The 14,129-nt window shown below is 36.6% G+C and overlaps 1 protein-coding gene across 1 annotated transcript in view; it reads right to left on the reverse strand.

Moving 5' to 3' along the window:
- Positions 1-14,129, reverse strand: part of ttll5 (tubulin tyrosine ligase-like family, member 5) — a gene marked incomplete at its 5' end in the record, with an annotated part of 276,912 nt that overhangs the window by 183,333 nt on the left and 79,450 nt on the right. Inside the window, one exon of the mRNA XM_051919744.1 lies at positions 4,565-4,626. Coding sequence (XP_051775704.1) covers positions 4,565-4,626 — 62 coding nt within the window. The remainder of the gene's footprint in view (positions 1-4,564; positions 4,627-14,129) is intronic.

The raw sequence follows: 14,129 nt of genomic DNA on the forward strand, positions 1-14,129 counted from the left end.
ACCATACACATAATTGCAGCAGTGAGGCTGCACAACTTTGCTTGGCTAGAAAATGCATGAATATTCTGCCTTTTCCACAGCACCTGTTGAATGGATGAGTAAACAATGATGGATGAGAGATCTGGCTGCACTGTACCTCTATAAAGTTGACTTGGTAGAAAGGAAACAGAACTATTTTGGCATAATTCAGTGGTCTTATAATTTTTCAGATTTATTTCTTCCTCACCAAAAGGACAGAATTTTTTTTTTTTTTTAAGTATGCCTGTGTATTTTTGCAAGTGACACTTCTAGATTGTCAGCGGACGTGGACCTGAGATGATTACTCCATCTGTTCTTGATTATTATGTGGAATTTAACTCCCATACTGTCTCTATCATTACCATTCGGTTGTTCCAAACAGGAAATGCCAACATGAAATCATGGAGGTGTTGACAGGAAAGGTCAGAGGTCACACATAAGGCGGACACAAATTACCAACTAATAGAAAAAAAATGTAGTAGATTTTGTTAAGTCAATATGCCCAACAGAATTACTTTTTTCTTACTTTTGCATTATTTAGTTGAATGTACTGTACATAGTTTCAATAAACATGTTTATGTGGCACACTACTATAACAAACACCATGCCAGGCACTTTACAAGAACAGGTGCCTGACAACACTTTCTGGCAGAACTATTTACATATTGTGACAGAATGCAGTGTCACCTTTCACTCTCCATCCTGCCTACAAACTATATGCTGTCTCTCACCTCCCGACGACTATCACTGAAGTGAAGCTGATGAGATCACTTTAATCCCTGGCATGGGACTTCTACAGCATACCATAGCACTACTTCCAAAATAGGAGATTTGGTGTATAATTCCTGAGGCCACAGCACCAGAGCTTCCTCTGACAGCCCCGTTTTCCATGTGCCTTTGAACCCAAAAATGAAAAGAAGGCCAGGCACGAACACTGATAACCCCTCCTTTATTACTTGTAAAAGGATGCCTACCCGTTAGCATCATAAGGGTACATTTCCTGCTTCCATCAAGAAAGTAGCTTTCTCTTACATATACTGGTGTTCCTATCTACGGTAGCCAGGACAAGTTGAGCCAGGGGTACCACGTGTCTTGCCTATTCCATATTCTGTGTATACACACAAATACACAGTGATTGCAAGGAATGGAACTGAACTTGCAATACTGTCCCCATATCTAAACTGGTCTTTTATGAAAGAGAGTAGAGATGTGTGTCATTGGTGTCCAGTTGTGAGCTAGTCTTGGTCTTGACGTTAAAGCTGTAATGATAGGCTCTGGCACTTCACAATCCTAAAACTGGTATAAGCAGGTTTATTAAATGTCTAGATGGATAATCTCTACTCTTAAGTAATATGAACTCAGAAACAACCAAGGAACAAAAAAATCCGACAGAAATCTGCTTTTTGTCTCCTGTCACACTGGATGCATGATTCACACTGACCCTTATTTTTCCTTTAACCTTGCAGCTCTTAGATAAAAAAAAAAGGAAGAAAAAAAAAACTAACAAAGGGAAGAAACACACAAAGCCAGAGAGCGCCAGCTACTAGAATTAGGCTTGTCTGCTGCCGGCTTAATGCTGTTCTGTACACTTTTCTTCTTAATAAATTAATTATCAACTTTGCTGCAGCCTAGAATAAAATGATTCAGAACAACTTGAAATTCTGCTGATAACTGTATTCTTTCCACAGTCTTGAAAAAAATATTAATAATGTTTGTGGTTTCTTTTATGTTATTATACTATTCAGTATTTTTAAGCAAAACCTCAAGAGACAACTTTTAATAAGTACTGTGTGAGTTAAAAAGTAAAACAATGGCTGACTGTCTCCACAGTGCAAACCACCAGGCAGCAAAATCACCAATTAGTGGCTTCAGTTCAGAGTGAACGTTTTTTAAAACTAAATGACGTTGTTTAATAAACTGGAAACTCCCTTTTCAAAAATAAACCTGCTAAAAGCAAAAAAATCTTCCTGAAAAATAAATACCTTAAGCCAAAGAGTTACAATCTCTGTGCTAAATACAAAAATAACAAAATGTTTAGTTAGTTTGTTGCATGGTTGTTTACTTTATGGTTACTTAACATATATGTATTAAATATAAATTTTTTGCAATGATCTTCGGCAGCTGTATAATACTTAACGTGTCTTATGAGTGTGTAATTCACTGTTTTACTACGTATGGATTACAGGCAATAGACATTTTTTTATTTGTTTTGTAAATAGTCTTAAGTCAGTTTAATAGTTTTGAAAGTAGACCACCCATGTTTCAAATAATGATTCAAACCCATGAAAAATGGACACTTAACAAGACAAAGAATTTTCTGGCAATTCAAGGAAACAATAAAGACCACAAGAATTTTTTTACTTTTTTTTTTAGCCTATTTGACTAAAACACGGTGTAACATTTATTAATAGAATTAGCTGGTTATAAAAATCATTTTTACTAAATTTAAATGACTTCAAAATCAAATACAAATACTGTGTTGAATGCTAACCGAAAAGTGAGGTTAGAAAAAACTGGTCTTCACTACTTCAGGTCAGGTCAAGTTAGGGAGCATGCACTGGTACAGCACATTGCCACACAATGCAACAGCTCGGGACCCTGGTTGGCAATCCCCCAGGCAGACACATGGTCCAGTCCCACCCTCTGGAAATGACCCTCTATCTGTTGCAGCCAGGCTTTAAATGGGTGTCCCCTTGGCCTAGTCCAGCTACTCGGATCCTGTGAGCCGGGTCACCCTCGGGGAACTGCGCCACATGCCCATAGTGCCATAACTGATGCTCCCTCACAATGCAGGCAATGTGCCTCATTCAGGACACCATGAGCAACCACTCATTCGACACAAAGTCATACCAATGGTACTCAAGGATTCTCCGAAGAGACACAGTATCAAAGGAGTCCAGTCATAGTCTCAGGTCACTGGATAGCATCCATGTCTCGCAACCATATAACAAGACAGGAAGGAAGCACCAGGACTCTAAAGGCTTAGACCTTTGTCCTTTTGCAAAGATATCAGAAGTGCCACACACCCCTTTCCAGCAAACTCATGACCCCCCCATGCTCTCCCAATTCATCTACTGACTTCATAGGAAGAGTCACCAGAGACATGAATGACTGCAGAGTTAAGTAAGGCTCTCGACTACTTCCTAGTTAAATTTTATTTTATCAAACCACAATACACTTCTCAGAGGGGCAGAAAGCAGAAGGTATAAAAGAAAAATTCAAATTAGGTAAAAATGAGAAACAGGGATAACATATTAACTATTATTTAGAAATAATTTAACAAACAAATAACTTTCTAAGAAAGAAAAAAACCAAAACTTTTATATATGAAATTATATCAGATATTTGCATTTATTGATTCTAATCTATGGTAATGTCTGAAACATCATAATACATATTCCAAGCTTTTTTGATTTGCACTCACCCCCACCATAACCTATAGTCTATGGGTGAAGAGCGAAAGCTTTAGATGTCAAAAATTTTGATCTACGGTTTTCGACATTTTAGGGTACCCCGATAACATTGATATCTCCATGATCGGTATGTGTCTGTCTGTGTGTGTGTGTGTGTGTGTGTGTGTGTGTGTGTGTGTGTCTGTGAGTCACAGTTTCTTGAGGACGGTCTAGAGCTAAAACGGCAAAAGGAAAAATACCAAACTTGAAACTTACGCTTGTTATGAGATGACGATATGCTGATTACTTTTTCAGCTAAATTGTGCAAGAGAAAGAGGCACACTAGAGGAACTCTCAAATACCACAATTCTGCAGTTAATTATGGATTCTTCTCGTCAATTGCTATCATAATGACTATTTTATGATCAGAAAGAGGAGCATCAGAACAGTAAATAATTACTGAAATGTTATAGAATAGTTCGAGTAACTTGGCTCATAAGCGCAAAGCCTAGCCTAATCTATGTTGAACAGAGTAAAAAAGAAAAGGTTCAGTTTCATTAAGACAATATTCACGACAATATAAAGTCCATTCATATTACTTGCCAGATGACATTATCAACAATAGCACTGCTAACAATAACAAGATTTTAATTTCTATACTGTCAGCAACAGTTTCTTACAAAGTTCTGGCAATGTACACTTATTTAAAGTTAGTTGTTTAATAAATTAAATATGGATGTTAAGGCAAATCAATAAAAGAGTATGAGCAAACGGTTAGATGTAATTTACACATTTGTGAGTCGTTATAAAATAAAAAGACCATCAATTCTGAACATCAAATCATTATATTTTGCCAGAAATGAAGTTAAACATTACATCAATTCAAAACACTCTCTCCTTTAAAAGGCCTCATACAAATTAAAATTGTATAATCAGCAACACTCAGCCTCTCAAATAAACCACAATAAGCGACAGTGCAAATAATTTAATTTAGGATATAAGTTTCAAACCCACACAAGTATTTGGAAAAGTGATATTGAGCCTAGACTAAAAAAAACATGTTTGAGTGCATATGCGCCTGTCTGGGGTGGGGATGGTGGGGGGGGGGGGGGGGGGGCACGGGGCATTGGGATTTAAATAAATTGAAAACTTACCCACAAGAGAAAACATGTCTGAAATCATACTGGCTTTTATTTTCAGATCCAGAGGGGCATCACTGAAAAAGAAGAAAATTTGCCAGTAAACAACAAATGAAAAAAAAGGGAGTAAATCTCAATTAAAAAGAATAACATATATATATATAATTAAAAAAAAAGCTTAAAAACTATTTTTCCATCTCTGTATGTATGTATTTTATACATATATTTATTGAAGAATTGAATAACGAACAGCTGATTTTTTCCAAAAAACCTTCAACTGCTATACACTAGATTTATTGAGTTTCCTGGATAACTGTCGCCAGCCATTTCAGTGCCCTCATATGAGAGTAGTTTTAGTTACATACTGTGTCTACCCACTGAGTGCTGTCTCCCCCCAGTGTAAATGGAGAGGTGAAATACAGCAGAAACATTATGCAAACCATTTACTTTGTAAGCCAAAGATTTTACAATGATCAGGGGATTCTGCTGAAAATTAAATATCTAATAGAACTGTGCACTGTAAATTAACAAATCTGGTTTATCAGGCTTATATAAACATCAGTTTCATATGGAGAATGCAGCTGATATATATATATACATTAATACAAAGTGCTAGGCGAACACACTCTTGATAATCCAGTATTGCAGATCTGCTTGTTTAGGATCGGGACCATATCATGATACATTTTCTCCAGGAACTGTAGAACACATGATAAGGGACATAACTATTTGTTGAAGGGGTTGAGAGAGCACTGTTCTGCATGAGATTAATTATTTTTTGGAAACCATATATTACTTATGTGTTAATAAAAATTAGTAACTAATGCACGTGTACAGTAACATCGTGAGTCATCTTAAATGATCACATTTTGTTATGGTATGCATAGATCCAAGCAGCCACATCCCAGGAAAAAATATGTTTTCACTCCAACCAAGTACAACAGTAGCTGAAGGCATGTAAAACAGAGGATCTCTTAACACTTTGAATTAAAAGTTTAATGTTGTTTCACACCAAGTAGGGCTTAAATAGACTGTAGATTGGTAACAGACTAAAGGATGTGAATGAAGTGATAATTAAAGCCCAACAAAAAATAGATATACAGCATATTTTAAGCACATTTTTAAAAATCTGTAGTCAAATAAAATTTATAGGTACTGTATACTGAAACTTATGATGATAATTAGGATTGACCAACAGCTTGATCAGCAAAGTGTTATTCACAGAGAATTTGCTGCATTCACATTCAGCCTTGTTGGTTAAATTATTAACTGATGATTAGGCCGGTTTAGGCAAGGCTAGTGCAACGTCCTCAGGAGCTGTAACAGCCAACACTGATGGGACAGCCCCGGAGTATATGATGTTGATCATTTGCATTACAGACTCTGTGGGCCGAGTTATCAGTGATTGTAGCCAAATGTGAAGATCAATATTCCACATCAACATAAGAGAAGGAGGCATGTGCCCTATGCATGCATAATAATTAGCCACGTGGCATGGCAAGAGTGAAAACAAACCTTGAAGGAGCCCAACGAAATCAAACAACAGAGGCAACTCTATGAAACATTAATAATAATAACAAAAGTCTTATTACTATTTACAAGATGTTTCTATCTTTTTGATAGAATAAAAAGTGTAAAGCATCAGCACAGATAGTTTGGGCAGCTTTCAGCACACATCATTTGTTTCATTTCAATACTAGTATGCTTGGGTTGTAAGCCAATCAATGGGGTCATTGTATACACTGCAGCTCCTGAACCTTATTTGATTTTACCAGTTGTGTAAATAAATCCTACTTACCGTTCCTTCCTGACTAGGAATACCAAAAAAATAACTCCATCTTATAAAAAGGCAAACACATGCTCCCTATGTTTACAGGCCAGTAAATCTAAAATTACACAAATTACAACATTCACTTTAGTAAAGCAATATTTTACATGACATAATACAACCCCAATTCCAATGAAGTTGGGACGTTGTGTAAAACGTAAATAAAAACAGAATACAATGATTTGCAAATCCTTTTCAACCTATATTCAATTGAATACACTACGAAGACAAGATATTGAATGTTCAAACTGATAAACTTTATTGTTGTTTTGCAAATCTTCACTCATTTTGAATTTGATGCCTGCAACACGTTCCAATAAAGCTGGGACAAGGGCAGCAAAAGACTGGGAAAGTTGAGGAATGTTCAAAAAACACCTGCTTTGAACATTCCACAAATGAACAGGTTAATTGGAAACAGGTGTTTGTCATGATTGGGTATAAAAGGAGCATCCCCAAAAGGCTCAGTCGTTCACAAGCAAGGATGGGGCGAGGTTCACCACTTTGTGAACAACTGCGTGGGCAAATAGTCCAGCAGTTTAAGAACAACGTTTCTCAACGTACAATTGCAAGGAATCTAGGGATTTCATCATCTACTGTCCATAATATCATCAAAAGATTCAGAGAATCTGGAGAAATCTCTGCACGTAAGTGGCAAGGCCAAATACCAACACTGGATGCCTGTGACCTTCGATCCCTCAGGCGGCACTGCATTAAAAACCGACATCATTCTGTAAAGGATATTACCATGTGGGCTCAGGAATACTTCAGAAAACCACTGTCTGTTAACACAGTTCGTCGCTACATCTACAAGTGCAAGTTAAAACTCTACCATGCAAAGTGAAAGCCATATGTCAACAACACCCAGAAACGCCGCCGGCTTCTCTGGGCCTGAGCTCATCTGAGATGGACTGATGCAAAGTGAAAAAGTGTGCTGTGGTCTGACGAGTCCACATTTCAAATTGTTTTTGGAAATCATGGACGTCGTGTCCTCCGGGCCAAAGAGGAAAAGGACCATCCGGATTGTTATCAGCGCAAAGTTCAAAAGCCAGCATCTGTGATGGTATGGGGGTGTGTTAGTGCCCATGGCATGGGTAACTTGCACATCTGTGAAGGCACCATCAATGCTGAAAGGTACATACAGGCTTTGGAGCAACATATGCTGCCATCCAAGCGACGTCTTTTTCAGGGACGTCCCTGCTTATTTCAGCAGGACAATGCGAAGCCACATTCTGCATGTGTTACAACAGCGTGGCTTCGTAGTAAGAGAGTGCGGGTACTAGACTGGCCTGCCTGCAGTCCAGACCGGTCTCCCATTGAAAATGCGTAGTGCATTATGAAGCGCAAAATACGACAACGGAGACACCAGACTGTTGAGCAACTGAAGTTGTACATCAAGCAAGAATGGGAAAGAATTCCACCTACACAGCTTCAACAATTAGTGTCCTCAGTTCCTAAACGCTTATTGAGTGTTGTTAAAAGGAAAGGTGATATAACACAGTGGTAAACATGCCCCTGTCCCAGCTTTTTTGGAAAGTGTTGCAGGCATCAAATTTAAAATTAATGAAGATTTGCAAAAAAACAATAAAGTTTATCAGTTTGAACATTCAATATCTTGTCTTTGTACTGTATTCAATTGAATATAGGTTGAAAAGGATTTGCAAATCACTGTATTCTGTTTTTATTTACGTTTTACACAATGTCCGTCCATCCCTCTCCCTCCCTCTCGCTCGCACGCACGCATGCACGCCTGCCTGCCTGCCTGCCTGCCTCTCTCTCTCTCTCTCTCTCTCTCGTCTGTCTGTGTCTCGTCCGTGTCTCTCTCTCTCTCTCACTCTCTCTCACGTGTGTGTGTGTCTCTCTCTCTCTCATGCGTGTCTGTCTCTATCTCTCTCTCGTTTTGGGTGCTGAAAAACTCTGCTTATATTCGAGTATATACGGTAATTACTTTTTTTAAAACAAAACCCAATAATATTTTGAACACAAAATGAAGCACGGAAAGCTTCAGTAAAAAGAACAAGGGCACAAAATATTGCAAACAAAATATAGACAGTTCAAAGTTACTTTATCAGAATCATACAGGGAGTCTGTATTGTGATAGGCACACATTTGGTTTTAAAAGCATCTTGTTACACACTACACATCTGACTTCAGAAAATAACAGTACAAAAATGTATTCTTAACTGCTTATCCATGTAATTTTCATTTGTTTTAATAAATAGGCCTGTCAATAAATGTCAGAGTGGGCCATCTCCAATTTTCTAAGGCTCCTTTTTCCCTTTGAACTCCCAGAAAAAAAATCATGTAGTTAGTACAGCACTTTGCCATACTCACTTCCCGCAGGCATGTTTTAGAATTACAAACAAGAAATGCTGTCAGATGTCATTATATTAAAAATGAAAGTGGAAGCAAGGCATCATCACAAAAGATAAAAAGAAAAAAAACTTTTATTCCTGTCCTTCTACCCAGGTTTATGAAGAAATCTACTACATTTTTTATTACATTAATAGAACAAAAAAACTTCTCACAGATGTGGAATGATAATGCAAACTGTCATTTTATACATATAAAATTTATGGTATTGCATGAAATGATTTGATTATTCTGATAAAAAATAAAGCATATCAAAGAACCTTTTGTACGTTTTAACCAGTTTTGCAGAGTGGCTTTTACTATCACAGGCAACAGCATTTGTGTGGAAACACTGACAATTGGTGTGATCAATTTTTAGGTAACAGAAACAAACAACATGTTTCAGAAAAACTGAGATATGATCACAAACAAACAGGGCACAATGAAAGAAGCAAAAATGTCATATATCAAGAAAGCAATAATTGACAGAGGAAGACTACAGTCAGTACTAAAGACATGAATGAAATGATCGCATCAATTCAAAACCTGCTTAAAAGTAAAAGTTAGTTCCAAGATGGGACCTGGGTGTGTGCCGTGATAAAGTACTAATAAGCTAAAGGAGATGCTCCTGGCAAAATACCATGGCAATGGTATTAAAATATGTAGCAGGAGATATTGTCATGAATGTGATGACTGACTTTGTATGTATACATTTTGTTCCATGAAATCTCTCTATTATAAAAAAAAAAATCCTGGAAAGCAAAAGCAGGACATTTAAAAGAACCGCGAGACAAAAGAGACTTACCACGGTGCATCTCGTGGGGACCGCAAACATGAGACACTGTGCCAAGAGATTGACCCAGGACCGTCTCGTGATGACGTAGAACATGAGATTCTTAGCAAGACACGCCCTGCTTACAATCTATCAAATAAGACAACGGGGCAGCAAAACATTCAGTCTTGTGAAGGATTTCAGCACACACAGATCCAGGGTTTCAGCGCATATAAAGCGTATAAGGAGAATACGTTAGAAATGAAACGTTGACGAATAAGCGAAGAAGAAAGCAGTGCAGAGAAAAGAGACTCAAAAGCGTTGGAAAGAAAAAAGAAACAATAATCTAGGTGCAAATTCAGAAAATAAGGCAAGTAATTATCAGCCTGGAACAAGTGGAATTGAAACAAAGCACGTCTAATCGGGCTCAGAATTAAAAGACAGTAAAAGACAAAGTAGAACTTCATAAAGATGTTCACAAACGTTGGCACTATACACATGCAGAGCAGATTATGAAAGCAGTGCAAATCGAAAGGCTCCCAAAAAAAAACGTATGCGCGATTCAAATGTGGAGAAAGTTAGAGAATATGAAAGTAGGAAAATTAGAAAATATAAAAAAAGAAAGTAAAGATCGCAGTAGTGCAAACAAACGGAAATTAATACTCGAAAAAGGGAAAATAATCACCACAGACCAGGTGTCATTGAAAAAAAAGCAGGACAAAGCGAGGTCAGAGATAAAAGACAGAGTAGAAAACAAAGCAAAACATCATAAAGAGATTACAAAAAACAAAAGGGCCAAACACATGCAGAGCAGGTTAGAGATAATTCAGGATAGGTTTCTCTGTTTGGAATTTCAGCACAGACAAAGCGATCAACATCATCATCAGTTAATATTTTTTTTTTGCAAAGTAACCAATAAATGCATGTGAGGTAAAACATGTTTTTGAAATTCTCTGACTTAAACTTCAAAGCCTTGCACTATTTACTTACTTCTGACATATCACCTATGTCCATATATTCGATCTCTATTCACCTTTTAGTTATTTCTCCGAGCAATAATTTCTCTTTTTTTGCGCTAATGCGATGTTTACTTTTTTTTTTTTTGACACTTTGTTTTTTTCTGCTTTCATATTCTGTATCTTGCTCTGCATGTGTTTCGCACCTACGTTTTTTTTTTATTCTTTTGAATTCCAGCTTTCATTATCTCTAACCTGACAAAGTCATTAAACACATGTCTCACTGACCTCATTTAAAAGATTCAGCATATTTGGACTCAAAAGATTACAAATATTGTTTTTACATAAGTTCTGAAATAAAAGTGAAACTCATGAAATAGCAACAATTCAAAGAAAAAAAAATCTTAAAAGTGTGTCCGGAAAACCAAACACGGGGGTTGGCGAGCGAAGCGAGCAGGGGGCAAAGCCCCCTAGTTTGGAAAAAAAAATCTTGATTCATTGGTCAAGAGTCCCGTCTTCAATAGGCAATATGCACACTCTCTTCTGCATTCCACATCAGCCAGCTGCTGCACTTCCGGCACTCATATCAAAATGGACTAGCTATGGCGTTTTTCACCCAATTACTTCAAGACATGTCCAGTCTTACAGTAAGCCGCATAAGTTGCATTATACAAACATTGTGCCAAACATTAGGAGCTAAAAAGGAGAAGGGCTTCAATTTATATGTCTCAGGCAACATTCACAATTACAAAGGTAAGATCCGGATATGTTAAAAACTTGTGTCTACTATGAACTTACATGGGACAAAAAAAAAAAGCAGAATTTGAATAATTAGTCATTAAACTTTTTTTCTGGGATGGTTGAATATGTATGTAAACTTAATACTGCAATGGCACTGGAGAAGTTATTTTAGCCAGGGATGAGTCACCAAAATTACATCACCAATAGCAACAGCACCTATAAAAACAGCAACTCTGCATAGTCGCACACACTTTTGCAACTAGTGCAGCAAAAGGCAAGCAGATCTTTTAAGGTTAGTGAATTAGTGAACCACCTCAAAGATACTTGTAAAGAGCAGAGAATCCATCCATGTGGTGCTTGGTGCCAATGCTGCAATGCCTTAATAGCATGAGTCTGCTGGAAATCTTACCTTGTAAAAAAGTGAATGTCACTGTCTGAGCCAGCAACATGATGAAAGCCAAATTGCTGCTTCATTGTACGGGTCTCAATTTGTTGCCTCAGCAAGAGGATCCCCTCTCTGATAGACATGTTTTCATCAAGCGCTAGGTCGACAACATCTGGATCCGAAGCTGAACCATCCTTCTCGTTGCCTGGTGTGTCATGCTCCATTGGTCGCATTCTCCTCCCCAAACCCCTGGTCTTGAAAGTGGAATGGAGAAATTGTTCCACTCAAACAATGCAGGAACCACTCCCTTCTTCAACAGATGCCGCCCTGTCTCAGTCCCAAGCTCACAAAAATCCTCTTTTTTAAAATGCCAACTACAAACTCGGGTATGGGGACTAACAGTAAAGCTCTCTCTCCAGACAGAGATAGCCTATTTAGATCGGGTTTTCACATCAGAGGGAAATGTATGAAAACTAAGTAATTTGTTGTACTTACTGGATACTCGACATACAGGTAACACAACAATGTTAATCTGTAGAGCTTATCTGTATTTTGAAACTTAAACTACTTTTTCTTGGATATTCAGGGTTCATCATCCATCAGGTTCACAGTACATTTTGATACAAAAATTGTCACTTCTGATATGAATTCCTTATTTATCATGTTTATAGAAAGCTGTTTTAATTAAGAAAGTAATTATCTCAATAAGTATCTCAAACTATAGTGTCACAATGAAAACAATCCAGGGAAACTGTTGCAGTCATCATTTTTTTAAATTTGCTTGCTGCCACATATTTATTTTAATAGTACGGATGCTTTATTTGACATTCAGAATCAAACCTCCTTTATTTATAATAAAGACCCTTATAAAATTACTTCCCTAGCATAGCATGGGAAGATGACAGTACTGACTAGAAGAGTTTAATGATTTGCTATACAAAACAAAAAAAAACAATATATGTAACATTCTCATGTGTCTATCAATGTTAAAACTCCTGGCTGAATAAGTGTTTCTGTCAATTATAAGAAATGTGCTTTAGAACCACAGCCAAGAAAATGTCATCTTTTCATTTCTGTAACATCTCACATAAATGCAAACATTATATTTTCATGTCTGAATAAATCAAAAAAAAAATGTTAGTTCAAGTATCTGCATATATTTTCCAAAACTAATCTCTCCCGGTACATAATGCGTTTCTATAAAGAATTCTTTCCTGTTATAGGCTTGTGAAAACAGAGATGCTGAATCCTGTTTTGTTCAACATAATGACTGCAGCCAATTAAATGCAAGTTTTATCCATCTTTGGTCACTGTTTATTAATCAAACTTGCAACTTTATGTGGATTTGATCATAGTCCCGTATTAAGGATGACCAATCTATTTGTGATCAAAAGTTGACAAATGAGCTAAATACCAGCTCTGTTATTCTATGTTCATAGTAACAATATTTTTTATTTATAAATCTGAGTATTTCATCTGTATGAGATAGCATATATGGAGAATAGGGTAAACGAATAATGCTGGGAGAACCCAACTTTTCACATATTCTAGAAAAAATACGAAAGTATAAGGAAAATAAGTACAGAGAAAGTTGTTGAGGGGGGAACTTTACATTTACATCTTTAAAATTAAACTCAGAAGTATCCTGCTTGTTATCATTATGAGAAAAGATTGGTTTTACTGGTTTAAGATTAACAAGTGGGTGAGTACTAGCTGATGAAAAAAAAAGGGATGCACTTTCCTAGGAAAACAGATCAACACAGATACTATGATAGCACTGTAACAAGCAATAGCCAAATGAGTTTGAATTTAACAGATGAATTTTTCCACTTCTCAATGAAGCAAAAACTGAAGAAGAAATTGTATAAGTTTTCTTTGGGGCAAAGAAACAGAAAATGTACTATACAATGTGACACATGTTCAGCCTGATCAAAAAAGGGAGTTCATGAAGCAAAACCTGAATTAGGGAAGTAATAAAGTAACAACAAAACAAATAAAGCTGCAAACAACAAAGTTTCATGCTGGAGATGACCTCAGTTTACAAAAAAAAAAAAAAGATTTGTAAAACATGGCATATTCTTTCTACACAACAAAGTGGACTGTGTTAAATGAACACTGAAAATTACAGATGTCACCTCTTGATGCAGAGGTCCATTTTTACATACTGATCATAGTATTGGTCCCCAACATTTATAGATGACATTTAAGGGGTCGAATATTCAAAGTTTACAATTTACCTGGTTGTAACATCTTTGTTGGTCCCCATGTACAACATGACATGGATCTGTCTATTGCAAATCATTTGTGAAGGAATATGTAATTTTATGCATTTTTTTTAACTCAATATATTTTCCAAAGTGACAGCTCTATACCAGGCAGTATATCATTTCTTTCGATACCAAAAAAAGAGAAAAATCTCAGCAAATATGAACTTAAAATTTCACAAATATAGCCACCCACATATACACAAAATAGAGCCGCCGAGACTTTATATTTCATTTGACTTATTAATATTTATGAAGCAACAGTCCATAAGCAACTTCTAATAA

Source organism: Erpetoichthys calabaricus, chromosome 16, assembly GCF_900747795.2.
Source record: "Erpetoichthys calabaricus chromosome 16, fErpCal1.3, whole genome shotgun sequence".
In the NCBI taxonomy this organism is placed as follows: domain Eukaryota; kingdom Metazoa; phylum Chordata; class Cladistia; order Polypteriformes; family Polypteridae; genus Erpetoichthys; species Erpetoichthys calabaricus.